The sequence below is a fragment of the Marmota marmota genome, unplaced genomic scaffold (genome assembly GCF_001458135.2).
Source record: "Marmota marmota marmota unplaced genomic scaffold, marMar, whole genome shotgun sequence".
Lineage (NCBI taxonomy): Eukaryota > Metazoa > Chordata > Mammalia > Rodentia > Sciuridae > Marmota > Marmota marmota.
The window spans coordinates 9345694-9360286 of record NW_026000240.1 but is presented as its reverse complement, the minus strand read 5'-3'; the positions used below and the strand labels follow the sequence as shown (position 1 = coordinate 9360286).

Sequence of the window (14593 nt, the reverse complement as noted above, 5' to 3'; positions counted from 1 at the left end):
AACAAGGTCCTGAGTGGAGCTGATATCGCTGCTCCCAGGAGCACATCATGAGAACCATGGCCCTAAAACTTCCATTCCAATTTTACGTCAAAAGCTCAAAAATAATGTAAGTAGATAGAATGAAACAGTCATTTTAATTTTTTTATATTTTTTTTAAAAAGAGAGAGAATTTTATTATTTTTTAGTTTTCAGTGGACACAACATCTTTATTTGTTATGTGGTGCTGAGGATCGAATCCAGGTCACACGCACACCAGGCGAGCACGCTACCGCTTGAGCCACATCTCCAGTCCCCGATGAAACAGTCATTTTATTTATAATAATTCAGTGTAAGTAAAAAATATTGGCAGCCCTGTCTAGAATTGTAGGAGTGATTAAGTGGTCAAGTTGGCAGGGGGGATCTGGAGGCAGCTCTGCCCTGGGAGAGTGGAGCTGGGGATGAGAAAGGGGTGCGTTCTAAGCAGATAGCACAGTGTTGAAATCCAGTTCTCTAATAATCCCTTGCAATCGGTGTGTGTGTGTGGGGGGGGCTCTCTGAGGTGTCTTTGTGACAATATTAAGCCTTAAAAAGGAGATCTTGTCACTTGCCACACATGGATGACCTTGTGGACACTAAGTCAAGTTATGCAGTCACAAAAAGAAAAAAAAATGTGCAGAATCACACAGTGGAATCTTTCTTATGCAGAGAGAGAATAAACTATGGTTGCAGTGGTGGGGGAGGAAACGGGATGAGATGTGGGTCAGAGGGAAAAAGCCATATGGGTCGCAGGAGTCCAGAGCCCTGACTGCAATACCAGGACTATGATGAAGTCGCACTGTGTCAGGATTACTGCTTCAAGAGATTTCAGCTAAAAAAATAAATAACTGAAATGATGGCTCTGTTGATCTGCTTCCCTAAGGTAACCATTCTACTACCCACATGCGCATAATAATGTCATGTTGTGCACCTTAAATACACACAATAAACTTATTTTCAAAGGTGGCAGGTGCGTAATTCTCTGGTGGGGCCAAACAGAGCAACAGGGACAACAGGGACCCAGGTTATCACTGATTCTCGACCTTCAATCAGAAGGAACTTGGGAGAACCACAGACCCAGGACATCCATCTCTTAAGCCAAGAGACCACCTGTCCACAGGTGGAAGAGCTCAAGGAAGGAATGAATGGGCAGCCACGGAGACAGCCCTGCCAGCCAGGAGGGCCCTGCAGGGAGAAAGCCCTGGGAACTTAGAGCCACCAGGAGCCAGTGACAGCCCTCCCAGAGAACCAGAGGGCAGTGGTCCTCCCCCTGGGAGCCTAGCAGGACCCAGGGGTGTCACCCTCCCGCTCGGCCCCGCCCCGCCTGCCCGAGGGTCTGGACCCGCTGCCACCTGGAGGGAGCCCGGAGCCAGCCCCTTGGTCACCTGGAGTGGAGGTGAAAGCCTGGCCGGTCCGCCAGCCTTGACGGACTGCAGACTGCGGGGCGGGAAGGGGCTGCCCGGGAGCCTACAGGGCCAGGGGCGGAGACGAGGGCGGGGGATGTGCAGAGGGGAGGGGCGCTCCGGTGACAGTGACCACGCTCAGGAAAGATAGTGGATGTGGACACAACGACACGTTTGCCTAAGAGAATTTGCAGAGAAACTCCTGAGACTGAAGGGCAGGCTGGAGTGCGAGTAACGGCCACATTGAGTGACAGCTCCTAGGAGAACCGACACCGGAGGAGAAAGGACTTCAAAGCCTCCACCCTCAGTCCGGAGGAAGGGGACCTCGGAGAAACTTGGCTGCAGCTGGAGCTCTGAGGGGTCGCAGCGCCTCCCTCCCCAGCTGTAGTCAAATCACCCTGAGCCATTTGCTCAGTTTGGGAGGAGAGAACTTTTTCTGCTTTGAGTTTGGACGTGATTTTCTCCTGTTTGGAAAGATTTTCTGCCCCTGCCTATGTTACAGGAAGATTCGGGACTGTGAAAGAAGAGTTCAGGTATGGTCCCTTTCTCTTTCACTCTTCAGTTTGGTAAGCCCCTATGTGCTTTTATGCTTCTGATTCTTTAAAGTAACTTGCCTCTGTTTTCTAGCTGAATTGAGGACCACCTTCATCCTGAAGTCCCTTGGCTTGCTGATGTAATCATAGCAAGGTGGACATTCACCTCCAGTCATACAGAGTGTATTTAAAATCTTTTCTAACAAAATGGTTATAGTGACCAAAGTGGTCATATGATTCCTAAATTAAATTTTAACCTGGGCTAAACCCTAATAATTCCCTTATGTATGTGAAAAACAATTTAGCTTCCATTTATTCCTAGTGTGTTTCATAGTGAAAGGATAATTTCTGGCTAAATCCAAAAGAAACAATTCTATTCAAAGGAACAGATTTACAAATCTTGCACATCACTTTTGTTAGAAAAACATAAAAAAAAAAAATTTATTTTAACCCTTTTGTGTTCTAAAGTCCAAGAGAAGATTTTGGATCCCTGGCTGGCCCCACGTGTGGGTAACATATCGTTTTCCCAACAAGATGAGCACATTATCTCCTTGGTTAGCTTCTCCACCCCTGTGGCAGGCTGAGGAGGACAGAGACCAAAAAAAGGAGCAGGGGGTGTTTCTGCAGAGCCAACACAGCCCACCTCCTGCCTGCAGGGTCAGTGTGGCCACTGCCTACTGGCTCCAAGACTCAGCCCTCCCAGCTGGACAGCTCCTGTTGCCTGTGCTCATTAGCTGGCAGCAAAATGTCCAATGTGTCTTTTTGGCGAGGACATGAAGAGTTGGAAAAAAATTATTTTCCTTTCCAGTGAATAATTATGACCCTTAAAATGTTTTTGAAGAAGATTTAATCAAATGAAGAACACATTACACATTAAATGATAAATGTTGCACAATGTCATCTATAGGCATACACACAGATATATGCCTTCTGTATACAGTTGGCATGTATGAAAAGACTAGAAAGGAATGCTGCAATGATGAGAAAATTTCTCTATTTAAAGTTTTCCAATTTTCTGAAGTGTCCATGTGTTATTTTTGTAATTGGTTTTTTGGAAGTTAGTCTGCATAGGCTCTGGAATGAACAGGAACCAAGACTTATGGCTTCAGTTGTCACAATATCCTCATCTTGGGCTCTAGATTCCCCTCTAACCATCCCTGGATAGTAGGGATTGCTGCTCTTCATTAGGAAGTGAGAAGCTGTGAAATTTTCAGAACAATAAGCATCCTGCTTGACCATAAGCTCACACTGAGGTTTTACAAGGAGTGTACTTTACCTTTCACCATAGAAGGTGTGAATGAAATTAGCCATGCATGACCCTTAAAGTTCTGTCCAGTCCTAGAGCTTCTATTGTATGTGTGTCAGGGTGGGGGTGGGGTCCTGAAGTTCACTTGAGATTTTTTTACAATTCCAAAGTGAGATTTTGTTTTCCTTTAGGATGAGGGTAAAGACCATCTGCTTGCTGGTCCCCTTCACTGGGGTCCTCCTGGTGACTGCCCCGGGGAGCAGAGCCTGTCCCCGCCGCTGCACCTGCTATGTGTCCACAGAGGTGCACTGCACATTTCGGTACCTGACTTCCATCCCAGAGAGCATTTCACCAAACGTGGAACGCATCAATTTAGGGTGAGTGACTTGTCCCCAGAGCCCCCATGACTTTAGAAGATTAACCACAATTGTTTTAAACATTTTTTTGTATGAAATGATCTCGTGAGAACCTTTGGTAAGTTTTGGGGACAATACTTTTTTCCTGCTAGTCCTTTATGAGGAGAAAGTTCTAGAACCTGAACAGTCTCTTGGTAGGTTGGGAGGCTGTGCTTGTGAAAAAGCTTCACTCTGGGCACATTTTTGCTGGGAAATAATAGAGTTGCACTTAGCAATCAGCATTATGATATAGCATAAGAGATGATGGGGCAATTAGAACTATCCCATATGCAAGTGACATGGAAGGTCTGCAATGTCCTTTTGTAAGGCCTTTGAGATTTTAAAATGCCCCAGTTAGTATGTGCACAATTAATGTGAGCCATTACTATTTGTGGCTTATTTAAAATGCATGCCTAATTGAATCCACCACAGATGACTGTATTTTAAAGGTTCATGAGAATGTGTGTGTGTGTGCACATGCAGTGGGGGTTAAATCTCTTATGTGACATTAGTGAGCACATTCATTCATTGTGTGCCAAGCAGGATACAGTGATGGACAGCAAACCGTTCACCTGAAGAAGCTGTGGTTGAACAGTTTATGCACTGTAGTGAGAATAGGAGAGCATGCAGCATGCCTTGAGAACAGCCATGACTCATAAGAGCCAACCTTAATTGTGTACTTACTGTGTGCTGACCAGGCTCAGCACTAAATTGGATCCTCATAACTCCCTTGTAGTGGACTCTGTTACTGCACTTTGTAGTGACACTGGAACACACAAGGTCTCCGGATTTTACCCAGGTCACACAAGTATTATTAGAAGCCAGAACTCATAATCACGCCCAGCCAGAAGCTAAAACCTGAGCTCCAGAGCCCCAGATCCTTAACCACTACTGATTGAATGGCCTACATCTACAAGGATAAAAGGGCAGGGTTTTCGAGGGTCTTCTGCCCTGAAGTTACTGCAAGTCCATGAAGGTTTAAAGATGGGAGTGGATGTGGCATGTCCTGGGAACATACAGGGGGACTGTAGCTGAGATCACAGGACTGGGAAGGGAGAGCAAATCAGTGGCATCTAGAGAACTTCAGTAACGTTCCAAGCATTTGACCCTCTCCCTAGAGCACAGGTAAAGCAAGAGCGTTCTGTGTGAGCGTGTTTTGCTGTGACCTTTCGCTGGCAGAGTCGGCTCATGCCTGGAGTGGTGTTTTGATTTCAGGTACAACAGCTTGGTTAGATTGACGGCAATGGATTTTTCTGGCCTGAGCAAGTTGGAGCTGCTCCTGCTGCACAGCAATGGTATCCACACCATCGCTGATAGGACCTTCTCGGATCTGCAGGCGCTGCAGGTGACACGGGGCAGGGCGGGGAGGGTGGAGGGGTGCCCTTCCCCCAAGACCCCAAAGCAGACCTTCTGTAAGTTAGAGGCAGATGTCAAGGGAGCACGTGAAGAACTGATTTCTTTTTTAAATGCAACCATATGTGGAAATTAGAATACTATGAAAATTCTCAGGGAAATTTTCTTATACCTCCAGCTAACAGGGGTAAAAAATGTACCCAGGGGGTCACTGAACCTTTAAAATTTTATCTTTCAAAGACTATTTGTAATCCTGTTTCTCTGGGAATAGACTGTGGTACCTTTTCTATAAATCGGTGAACTATTGTCCAGCCTTACTTAATTTCTTGTGTATGCTCTGCCTTCTTTGAAAACCTTTTTGAAGTTCTATGGATTTCCAAGAGGGAATAAAGCACTGTAAGAACTGTCACAAGTGAGAAACTAGAAGGTGAGGGAACTCCAGGGACAAAAGCAAGGGAAACCCAGGGAGCTGCTGGTGTGGAAGCCCTTGCAGCTGCTGCAGGAGGACCTGAACTCCCGAGAGGCTGACGCACAAGGCAGACACTGTCCATTGAGAACAGGAGTGAAACTTTGGTTCAGGACAAGCACAGTCATTTTGACTTTGAAATCAGGAAGCGATGGGTCCCAGAACTCCTCATAAGACAGTCAATGAAATAGAGACAGCAGTGGGTCTCCCAGCACCCGGTGCAGCACGTCAGCCCTAGGAGCGCCGTGAACCTGGCAGGAGCGCGCAGCCCATGCGGTCCTGGTACCCAGGACCGGCTTCATCAGGCTCTGCTGGGAACGGGCGTCTTCAAGAGCAAGGGGCTGCACTTCACCCGGGTTTTCAGGGAGTATTGAGGAACTCGGGGTAACACTTGGGGCAAAGCTCATCTGTGTAGCCAGTTTAACTTTTATTTATTAGGACACACGGCATTCCAGGACAGTGTGGTCAATAGTGACAACAGCTTAGGCTGAACCAGGAAAATACAATGGGGAAATCTTGTTTTCACCAGCCTCTTTTTTTTTTTTTGGGTGGGGGGGAGAATAGGTTAAGTTCAGCTTATAATCAGATAGGGAACTGGAGAAAACTCGAGCAAAATTGAAACATTCAAAATTGGAGGGGGGATAGTAGAGGATAGGAAAGGCAGCAGAATACAACAGACACTAGTACGGCAATATGTAAATCAATGGATGTGTAACTGATGTGATTCTGCAATTTGTATATGGGGTAAAAATGGGAGTTCATAACCCACTTGAATCAAAGTGTGAAATATGATATATCAAGAACTATGTAATATTTTGAACAACCAACAATAAAAAAAATTGTTTTAATTTCAACTCAAAATCAATTAAAGTCATATTATTCAAAATAATAAAAAGTAGAAAATACCCCAGACTCCCTCCGTTGATGAGTGGAGAAACAAAATGTGGTACATGCATACAATGGAATACTAGTCAGTAATAAAAAGGAAAGAGAGGCTGTTGCAGGTAGGACAGGGATGGGTCTTGGGCAGTTTGTGAGTGGAAGAAGCCAGACACATGAGAGAGACCACGTGTTGTGTGATTCCATTTATGTAAACTGTCTAGAATCAACAAATCCATGGAAACAGAAAGTAGACTCGCAGCTGCTTAGGCCTGGGGGGGGGGGAGAATAATTGTTAATACAAATTGGTGTTTTACTTGGGGAGGATAAAAATTTTCTAAAATTTGAGAGTGAAGATGGTTGTACAAATCCATGAATGTACTAAAATCCAACGAATTGTACATTTTTAAAAGATGAATTCTCTGCCAGGCATAGTGGTTGTAATCCTGGTGACTTAGGAGCCTTCAGCAGGAGGATCTCAAGTTCAAGGCCAGTCTCAGGAACTTAGGGTCTCATTAAGTTGCTTACATTCTCACTATCAAAATAAAACAGGAAAAGGGCTGGGTGATGTAGCTCAATGGTAAAGCACCCCTGGGTTAAATCCCCAGTAATCCCACCCACCAAAAAAGTAAGTAAAAAATAAAAAGGTGAATTTTAACATTTTATTTATTAGCATCTGTGATGCTAATAATATCTCAAAGCTATTTAAAATGTAAAAAAAAAAAGAAAAATTGCTGGGCATGGTGGCACACGCTTGTAATCCCAGTGGCTCTGTAGGCCGAGGCAGGAGGATCACAAGATCAAGAACTAGCCTCAGCAACTGAGCAGGCTCTAAGCAACTTAATGAGACTCTGTCTCAAAATAATATTAAAAAGGGCTCAGGATGTGGCTCAGTAGTTAAGTTCACTAGCTGAAATCCCTGGTACCAAAAAAAAAAAAAAGAAAGAAAGAAAGAAAGAAAATAAACTCAATTTATATTCTTATTTTCAAAAAATCTTAAATTTACTTTTTAAAAATCATTTTTTTATTATTGAAATTTCCAACCATATACAGAAGTAGAGGGAAGGGTGCGTGGAACTCCTGTGAAGCATCACCCGGCCTCAATAGTTACCAACACGTAATGGATTCCATCTCACCTGAGCCCTACATACTACATTCCATTGAGCCGTTCTTTTTTTTTCCCCCTCAGAGCTATTCTTAAACAGACTCATGTTTCTTTTGTAAGTACTTCGATCTATATCACAAGGAATCTTTCAAAAAATAATCATCATATCATTATTATGTCTTTCAATTTAGCAATGATTCCTTATGTATGTCCTAATTTTTCTGATATTTCCTTATTTAATTGGCAACTAATTTGTTTGAATTGGATTCCTAACCAGGTATGCATATGGCATTGGACTAATTACAACATATGCTTTTCCCCTTTTGTGAAAATTCTTTTAACAAAATAAATATGTTTATCTTTTTTGATTACAGGTCTTAAAAATGAGCTATAACAAAGTTCGAAAACTTGAGAAAGATACTTTTCATGGCCTCAGGAGCCTGACCCGGCTGCACATGGACCACAACAACATTGAGTTCATAAACCCCGAGGCTTTCTATGGGCTCAGTTCTCTCCGCCTGCTGCAGTTGGAAGGGAACCAGCTCACTAAGCTCCATCCAGATACCTTTGTGTCTCTGCGTTTCCTCCAGATGTTTAAGACATCCTTCCTCAAGTACCTGTACTTGTCTGACAACTTCCTGCCCTCCCTCCCTCAGGAGATGCTCTCCTACATGCCTGCCCTAGAGAGCCTCTATCTGCACGGGAACCCGTGGGTCTGTGACTGCCATCTGAGGTGGTTGTCTGACTGGATGCAGGAGAAGCCAGGTATCTGCACAGTGGTTTATTTCCTAATTAGATAGGGGACCCAACTTGGAGGTGTCTGATCAGTATAAGAGTCCTAGGTCAGTTAGCTGAAGAGAAAGTAAAGCCCCAGTCATAACTTGGGGATGACAGTCTTGACACCTGGTTTCCACCTGTACTTGTGCTGCAATGGTGCAGTCAAGAGGCTGTGTCAGAGGAGGACGGTCCATGAAGCCCACCTTCTTTCCATCTGGCCCTCTAAGAACCATGCTGACCTCTGGCTGGAGAGTGCCTCCTGGCCCACGTGCCAAGTCCTCCCTCTGTGGTCCTTGCCAATGCTCAGTTCCCAGCCTTCAGCCCCTTTCTCACCCCAGACACACAGACACTTGTTGCCCTAATGACCCTGAACTACATTTGGACAAACCACAGCTGTGTCATGGTCCCTGATGCTTCTCCTGCCTGTCCCTTTGTTTCTGTTGGTGCTCCCAGCCAGCAAGTCTGGTCAGCACTCGCTCCTCTGGGAAGTCAGGGTGCTCCAGCACCCACCGCATCCACCTCAGAAGGATCGTTCCACCCGCACTTCCATTCTTAAGAGGATGACATATCATCTTATTTGCTGGTATTAGGGCCTGTGGTGTTATCAGTGTCTGTTGTCTAGGCTTAGCCCTTGCAACATGCATGGAATACAGTAGGTTCTCAGTAATCCTTGTTAAAGCACCTATCAATGACGGCCATGTTGATGGTGAACTTGCCACCCACCCACTAGGTACTTATGGTCTTGATGTCCCAGACACAAATGCATAGAGAGTGACATTCTTGGGACTTTGAGAGGAAACTTGTACCTGTGTAACAGTGATTTGATGACAGATTTGCCTGTCTTAGGAAGCACTGGACTTCTCAGATCTAAGTGCTGTGCCCAGTGCATGATGTGGGAGCTCCTGCGTAGAAATCCCAGCCTGCATCTTGTATGAGGAAAAGAGCTGCTCTTCTGGAATATTCCAGTGGCTGGCCATCTTAAACAGGCTCACCAGAGCAGTATTTTAAATACCAGGGAATGTGAGGTCTGACCTCGGGTGTGGAGGTGGGCAACGCTCTATGATGTGGAAGGCTGCCTGGTGCCATGAGACCTTCAGTGAGCCACCCCACTGCTTGGGCACAGTGCTCTCCCCTCGCATTAAGCCCGCTCCTCCTCCGGAGCCTCTGCCTCAGGCAGCGGGGCACCCCCCAGCTCAGGACCTGAGTCTTCCTGACCTCCTGCTCACACCCTGGACCCTCGCCTCCTGCTCTTTACCTTGAGCATCGTCTGTCTCTCTCCTTTCCTGTTTCTATAAAGTCGCACCAGGACACGACATCTTATATTTTGGTCAATATTCTTTGGATAATAGGGAAAAAAATTTTTTTAATGATATTCAGAGTCTTACAAATGATTGCTTATGGAACAGGTCATCCTTCTAGGACAAAGGTGTTCTGTGACTATCTTGAACACTAAAATGGGGAGCTACTACTAATAAAAAATGAAGATGAGCATACCATTTTGTTTTCCTATATAGAAAAATGATTCATCCCAACTAATATTTAATGAGTACCAAATATATATCAGGCACTTTCTAGGACTGGGAAATACCTCAGTGAATAAGATGGATGAAACCCTCAGGCCTGTGCGTAGGATGTCACAGCAGAGACAGAGATGACATCTTTTTTAGAAATCATTTCAAAGGCAGAAACCATATAAACCTATTTAATAATTCAAATTTCAAATTGTAGCAAAAATATTTCTTCAAAATGTTCATGTGTGAAATTTTAAAGATGTCACAACTGATAGATAGTAATTCAATTGTGATTTTTTCCTAGATGTAATAAAATGCAAAAAAGACAGAGGTCCCTCTGGTCTGCAGCTGTGTCCCGCTTGCATGAACCCCCAGAGTATTAAGGGCAGGCCCTTTGCTCTGGTCCCAGCTGCCATTTTCCTGTGTGTGAAGCCAACCATCAACCCGTCCCTGCAATCAAAGAGACCGATTGTTCCAGAAGATGATGGTTCTGCCTCCATCTCTCCCCGAGACTTCCTGGCACCCCTCGGTTCCCTAACTCTGAATATGACAGACCAGTTTGGAAACAAAGCTAACGTGGCCTGCAGCGTTCAGAAGCCCTCGAGGACACGGCCCATGGCGTTCACTGAAGAAAACAACCACATCTTCCTCAATATGTCACTTTCAACATTCCTGGTGTGCGACGTGGATCCCAGTGACATTCAGCCAGTGTGGCACATTCTGGCTTTGTACAGTGATGTCCCTCTGACACTGGAAAGGAACCGCTTGCCCCCTGAAACACCGCAGCTGCGCTACAAATACAGACAGGTGGCACCTAAGCCCGAAGACATCTTTACTAACGTGGAGGCCGACCTCAGAGCGGATCCCTCGTGGTTGATGCAGAACCGGATCTCTTTGCAGCTGAACAGAACTGCGACCACCCTGGGGACATTACAGATCCAGTATGCAAGTGAGGCTCAAGTCACTTTACCAGCCACAGCGGGGGAGCCAGGGACACACAAGTGGACTATGATTTCAAGGAATAACGACACCAAGCTGGAGCACACCGTCCTGGTTGGTGGCACCATTGCTCTGGACTGCCCAGGCCAAGGGGAACCCAGCCCACACTTGGAGTGGCTTCTAGCCGATGGGAGCAAAGTGAGGGCCCCCTATGTTAGTGAGGATGGACGAATTCTGATAGACAAAGGTGGAAAGCTGGAACTCCAGATGGCCGATGGTTCTGACTCAGGCATGTACCACTGCGTAAGTACCAATTACGGTGATGCAGACGTCCTCAGCTACAGGATCACCGTGGTAGAGCCCCGCATGGAGCCTCTTCCTGAACAGGGGTTTCATCACACGGTTTTTGCTGGTGACACGCTCGATCTCCCATGCCATGCTACAGGGACCCCAGACGCCTCTGTTAGCTGGGTCCTTCCAGGAAGCTCTGTCCTCCATCAGTCCTCAGGAGGAAAGCAAATTCTTAACAACGGCACATTGAGAATCCCACAGGTCACCCCAGAAGAGCAAGGTCAGTATTGCTGTGTAGCAGCCAACCCATCGGGGGTGGATTTTCTGCTTTATCAAGTTTCAGTCAAAATGAAAGGTCAAAGGCCATCAGAGCAGGAGAGGGACGCAGATGGATCTGGACTCGGAGAGTCTAGTCCCAGCACTCACCCTCGGGAGTCTGCGATTGGTGGGCTCCCTCCGTCTGCTCCCTCGGGGGCTCAGGCTAGGAGACCAGTCTCCAGAGCAAGTAAGAATGACAGAGGGGGGTTCACCCCGCTGCTGCGGGGAGGGTCAGCACACCGAGGCCTGAGGGAGCATAGGAGGCACTTCCCCCCCTCTGCACGGAGGATTGATCCACGACACTGGGCAGCGCTTTTGGAGAGAGCTAAAAAGAATACTGTGCCAGAAAAACGGGAAAGCACCACGGCAGGGCCACCCAAGCCAGGCTCCCAGCTCCTGAGCTCACCTGGCGAGGAAGAGGGCTCTTCGGGTGTGCTCCCCCCAGAAGAGGAGTCTGCAGGCCCCACAGCAGCTCCCAGTGCTGTGGCAAGGGTGGAGGCTGCTGGCCCTGGAGCAATGGCCCCGAGCCTTGTGGCCAACAGAGCCTCTGACACAGAAGCCTCCCCCATGGCGAGTCCACCTGTGCAGCCTGAAAACCCTACAGGTTTCAAGCAGTCTACCACTTCTAAAACCACAGCCACACCCGAGGACCTAGATCCAAGTAGATCAAGCCTAATGCACGGTGCAGCCACCCAAAATCCAGCCCCTCTCTCTCCACCGATGCCCAGAACGACTGAATTTCAGGACTCTGAGCAGACGGGGAGGTACGAGCATTTTCAAAGGGCTCCTCCAACAACACGGAGGACTGTGACCAGAGATGCCCTCATCAAAATGCTTAGTAGCAATAACAGAGCTGATGTGGTCTTAGAGTCAGTAAATACCACAACCGGCCACCAGACACCGGTGACGGGAGCCAGTGAACCCAGGAGCAATCACTTCTATTCTTACACTCTGCAAGGACTTAGCACCTCTAGGCTCCCTTCAGAGCCACACGTTACTGCTGATCCTTCGTTTCAGATTCCTAGAAGTAGCACTGCTGGCACCCCACTCCCCAGACGCTTTGGGCGGCGCAGGAAAATTTGGGGCAGAGGGCGAATTATTAGCCCATACAGGACTCCAGTTCTCCGACGGCATGGATATGGCATGGTGGGGCCTGCAGTCCGGGGCTCTGCTGAGGAAAGCACTACCACACCTTCAGCCTCAGAGCTCCCTGTGAGGTGCCTATCCTGTCCTCCCACAGAGGCACTGGCCTCTGCTACAACAGTGACGTCTTCTCTAGGTCCTCCCCCCAGCACCCACCCCAACGTTGATGTCGCCAGAGTCACAGCAGATCTGTCCACAACTCTAGCCCAGAATCCTTCATTATCTGAGAACAAACCAGAGGTGGATATTGATAAAACATCACCCACAATAAAATATGTCAGTGCTGAAAGTAGCCACGGGGCCCCCACTGCAGCCACGACTCCTGCCCTCACCTCCATACCTCTGAATCAACCTCTCCTAGCAGATAATAGTTCCCTGAGTGTATCCACCACCAGCGAAGCCAGAGGACAGTCGGGGATTACACCACCTCTTCCAGGTCCCGTCACCAAGCCACCAGTGCCCACGGCTCTGCCCACTACAAGATTCTCAATAAGGAAAATCCCCTGGCATCAGATCTTTGTAAATAACTATAAACAAAAAGGGATATTAAAGAATCTGCGTACGTTTGGTTTACAGAAAAGCAAAGCTACGATGCTTCCTAGAATATCTCCTACTCTACCCACAAATCACATTCCCCCCTTCCCTCCTGCAACGTTCTCGGCAAGGCTAATGCAAATTCCACCCGTAACACTGGCTGCCACCCACCACAACACCAGCGAAACCCCCAGATCTGGACACCGCCCCACAGGGAGGGAGCTGCCCTTCCCATCCTCCCACTCCCTGCTTCCCACTCCCACCCCCAGAGAATCGAGCACACTTGGCTTCCAACCAGTGCAAACAGCCACTCTGACAGGTGCCCCCGCTGCTCCCACATCTGTCATTATCTATAATACCCAAGCAACAGGACCCAGGTCCCCAGAATATCCAGGAGAACAGGAGCCTCAGAGGAACAGGAATGACCCGAGCACCTCTCCAGGCCAGAGTGCTGGCCTGCCTCTCTCCGCTGCTGTGACACCTGTTCCAGCCATAGCTGAAATTTCCCTTGAGCCTGGCGTCTCTGCTTTCACTCCCCCACCACTGGAAGACACAGGTGGGATTTCAAGCACAACTGGTCTTCACTCAAGAACCCTTCCCCTGACAGGTGTACCTGAAGGGCCACCCCAAGAGACCACCCAGACTCCGAGGAGCACAATTGCTTCCGAAATGTCGGTGTCCAGCAAGTCGCCCCAAAGTACCACAGCCAGGAAAACCAGCGTTGAACCCTCGACCAGGCCACCATTCCTGAGCAGCCATGGTCCTCTAGTACCGATTCCTACCTCCCTGCCCCCCACGCAAACTGCAGTTATTGACAGATTGGCAACTCCCGTCTTCAAGATGAGAACGGACACAGTGGTCACCTTGAACAAGTCCTCGAGGCATGATGCTGACCTACAACAATTAGCAGCAGGGGTCACAGCACCTCCCCAGCAGCCAGATGCCAAACTTGTGACTGGCGCTGCCCACTTTACCTACCCCAGCTGGGGACGCCCTACTCTCACCCCGAGACCGAGACCAATAACAATTAAGTCGCAAGATTCCAAATGGACTCCCTTGTCCTGGCCAGAAAACCAGTTTGGGCCCAAGTCATACCCAGAAATTGCAGGCAAAGGTAAAAATCCAGTCCCAAGTGAGTTGCCCACTCTGAGCTTACCAGAGGCCACCTCTCAGACTTCAATCTGGGATGGACAGAAGACGGATAAGACAGCTAGTCAAAAAATCACAACTTTCCAGCTCCTTCCCTCGGACTCTTTGTTGAGGAGTACGTTTGAAAAGCCCAGAATAGTTGGAGGAAACGCTGCCAGCTTCACGGTTCCTGCGCATTCGGATGCCTTTCTCCCCTGCACAGCCGTTGGGAACCCCCCGCCCACTGTCCACTGGACCAGAGTCTCATCAGGTATTGAGAACTGTCCCTCTGTGCTTGGTCACCTTTAATCATGAAACAGGGGAAAGACTGTGTTGTATTTCAGTTAACATTTCTTTAAAACACAGAAACCATGAAATCCTCATTTGACCTTTGCGTCATTCATTAGAAGGTTTTAAAATAATTAAGAATCATTTTTTAAATTATTTGAAAGCAGAGCTCCCTCAAAAACACAATTTGAAAATGACTGGTCATTGTGTTCAACTATCTGGCTTTTAAAATACATGAATTTTTTTAAAATCAAGGAATAATTAGTAAT

General features: G+C 47.4%; 1 protein-coding gene across 1 annotated transcript in view; it reads left to right on the top strand.

Annotated features, from left to right (window-relative positions):
• Window positions 1-1545: 1545 nt before the first annotated feature.
• Window positions 1546-14593, top strand: part of Igsf10 (immunoglobulin superfamily member 10) — a 29867-nt gene continuing 16819 nt past the window's right edge. The window contains exons 1-5 of the mRNA XM_015486911.2: window positions 1546-1951; window positions 3389-3574; window positions 4808-4937; window positions 7770-8160; window positions 9988-14307. Of these exons, the coding sequence (XP_015342397.1) occupies window positions 3390-3574; window positions 4808-4937; window positions 7770-8160; window positions 9988-14307 (5026 nt within the window). The 5' untranslated portion in view covers window positions 1546-1951; window position 3389. The remainder of the gene's footprint in view (window positions 1952-3388; window positions 3575-4807; window positions 4938-7769; window positions 8161-9987; window positions 14308-14593) is intronic.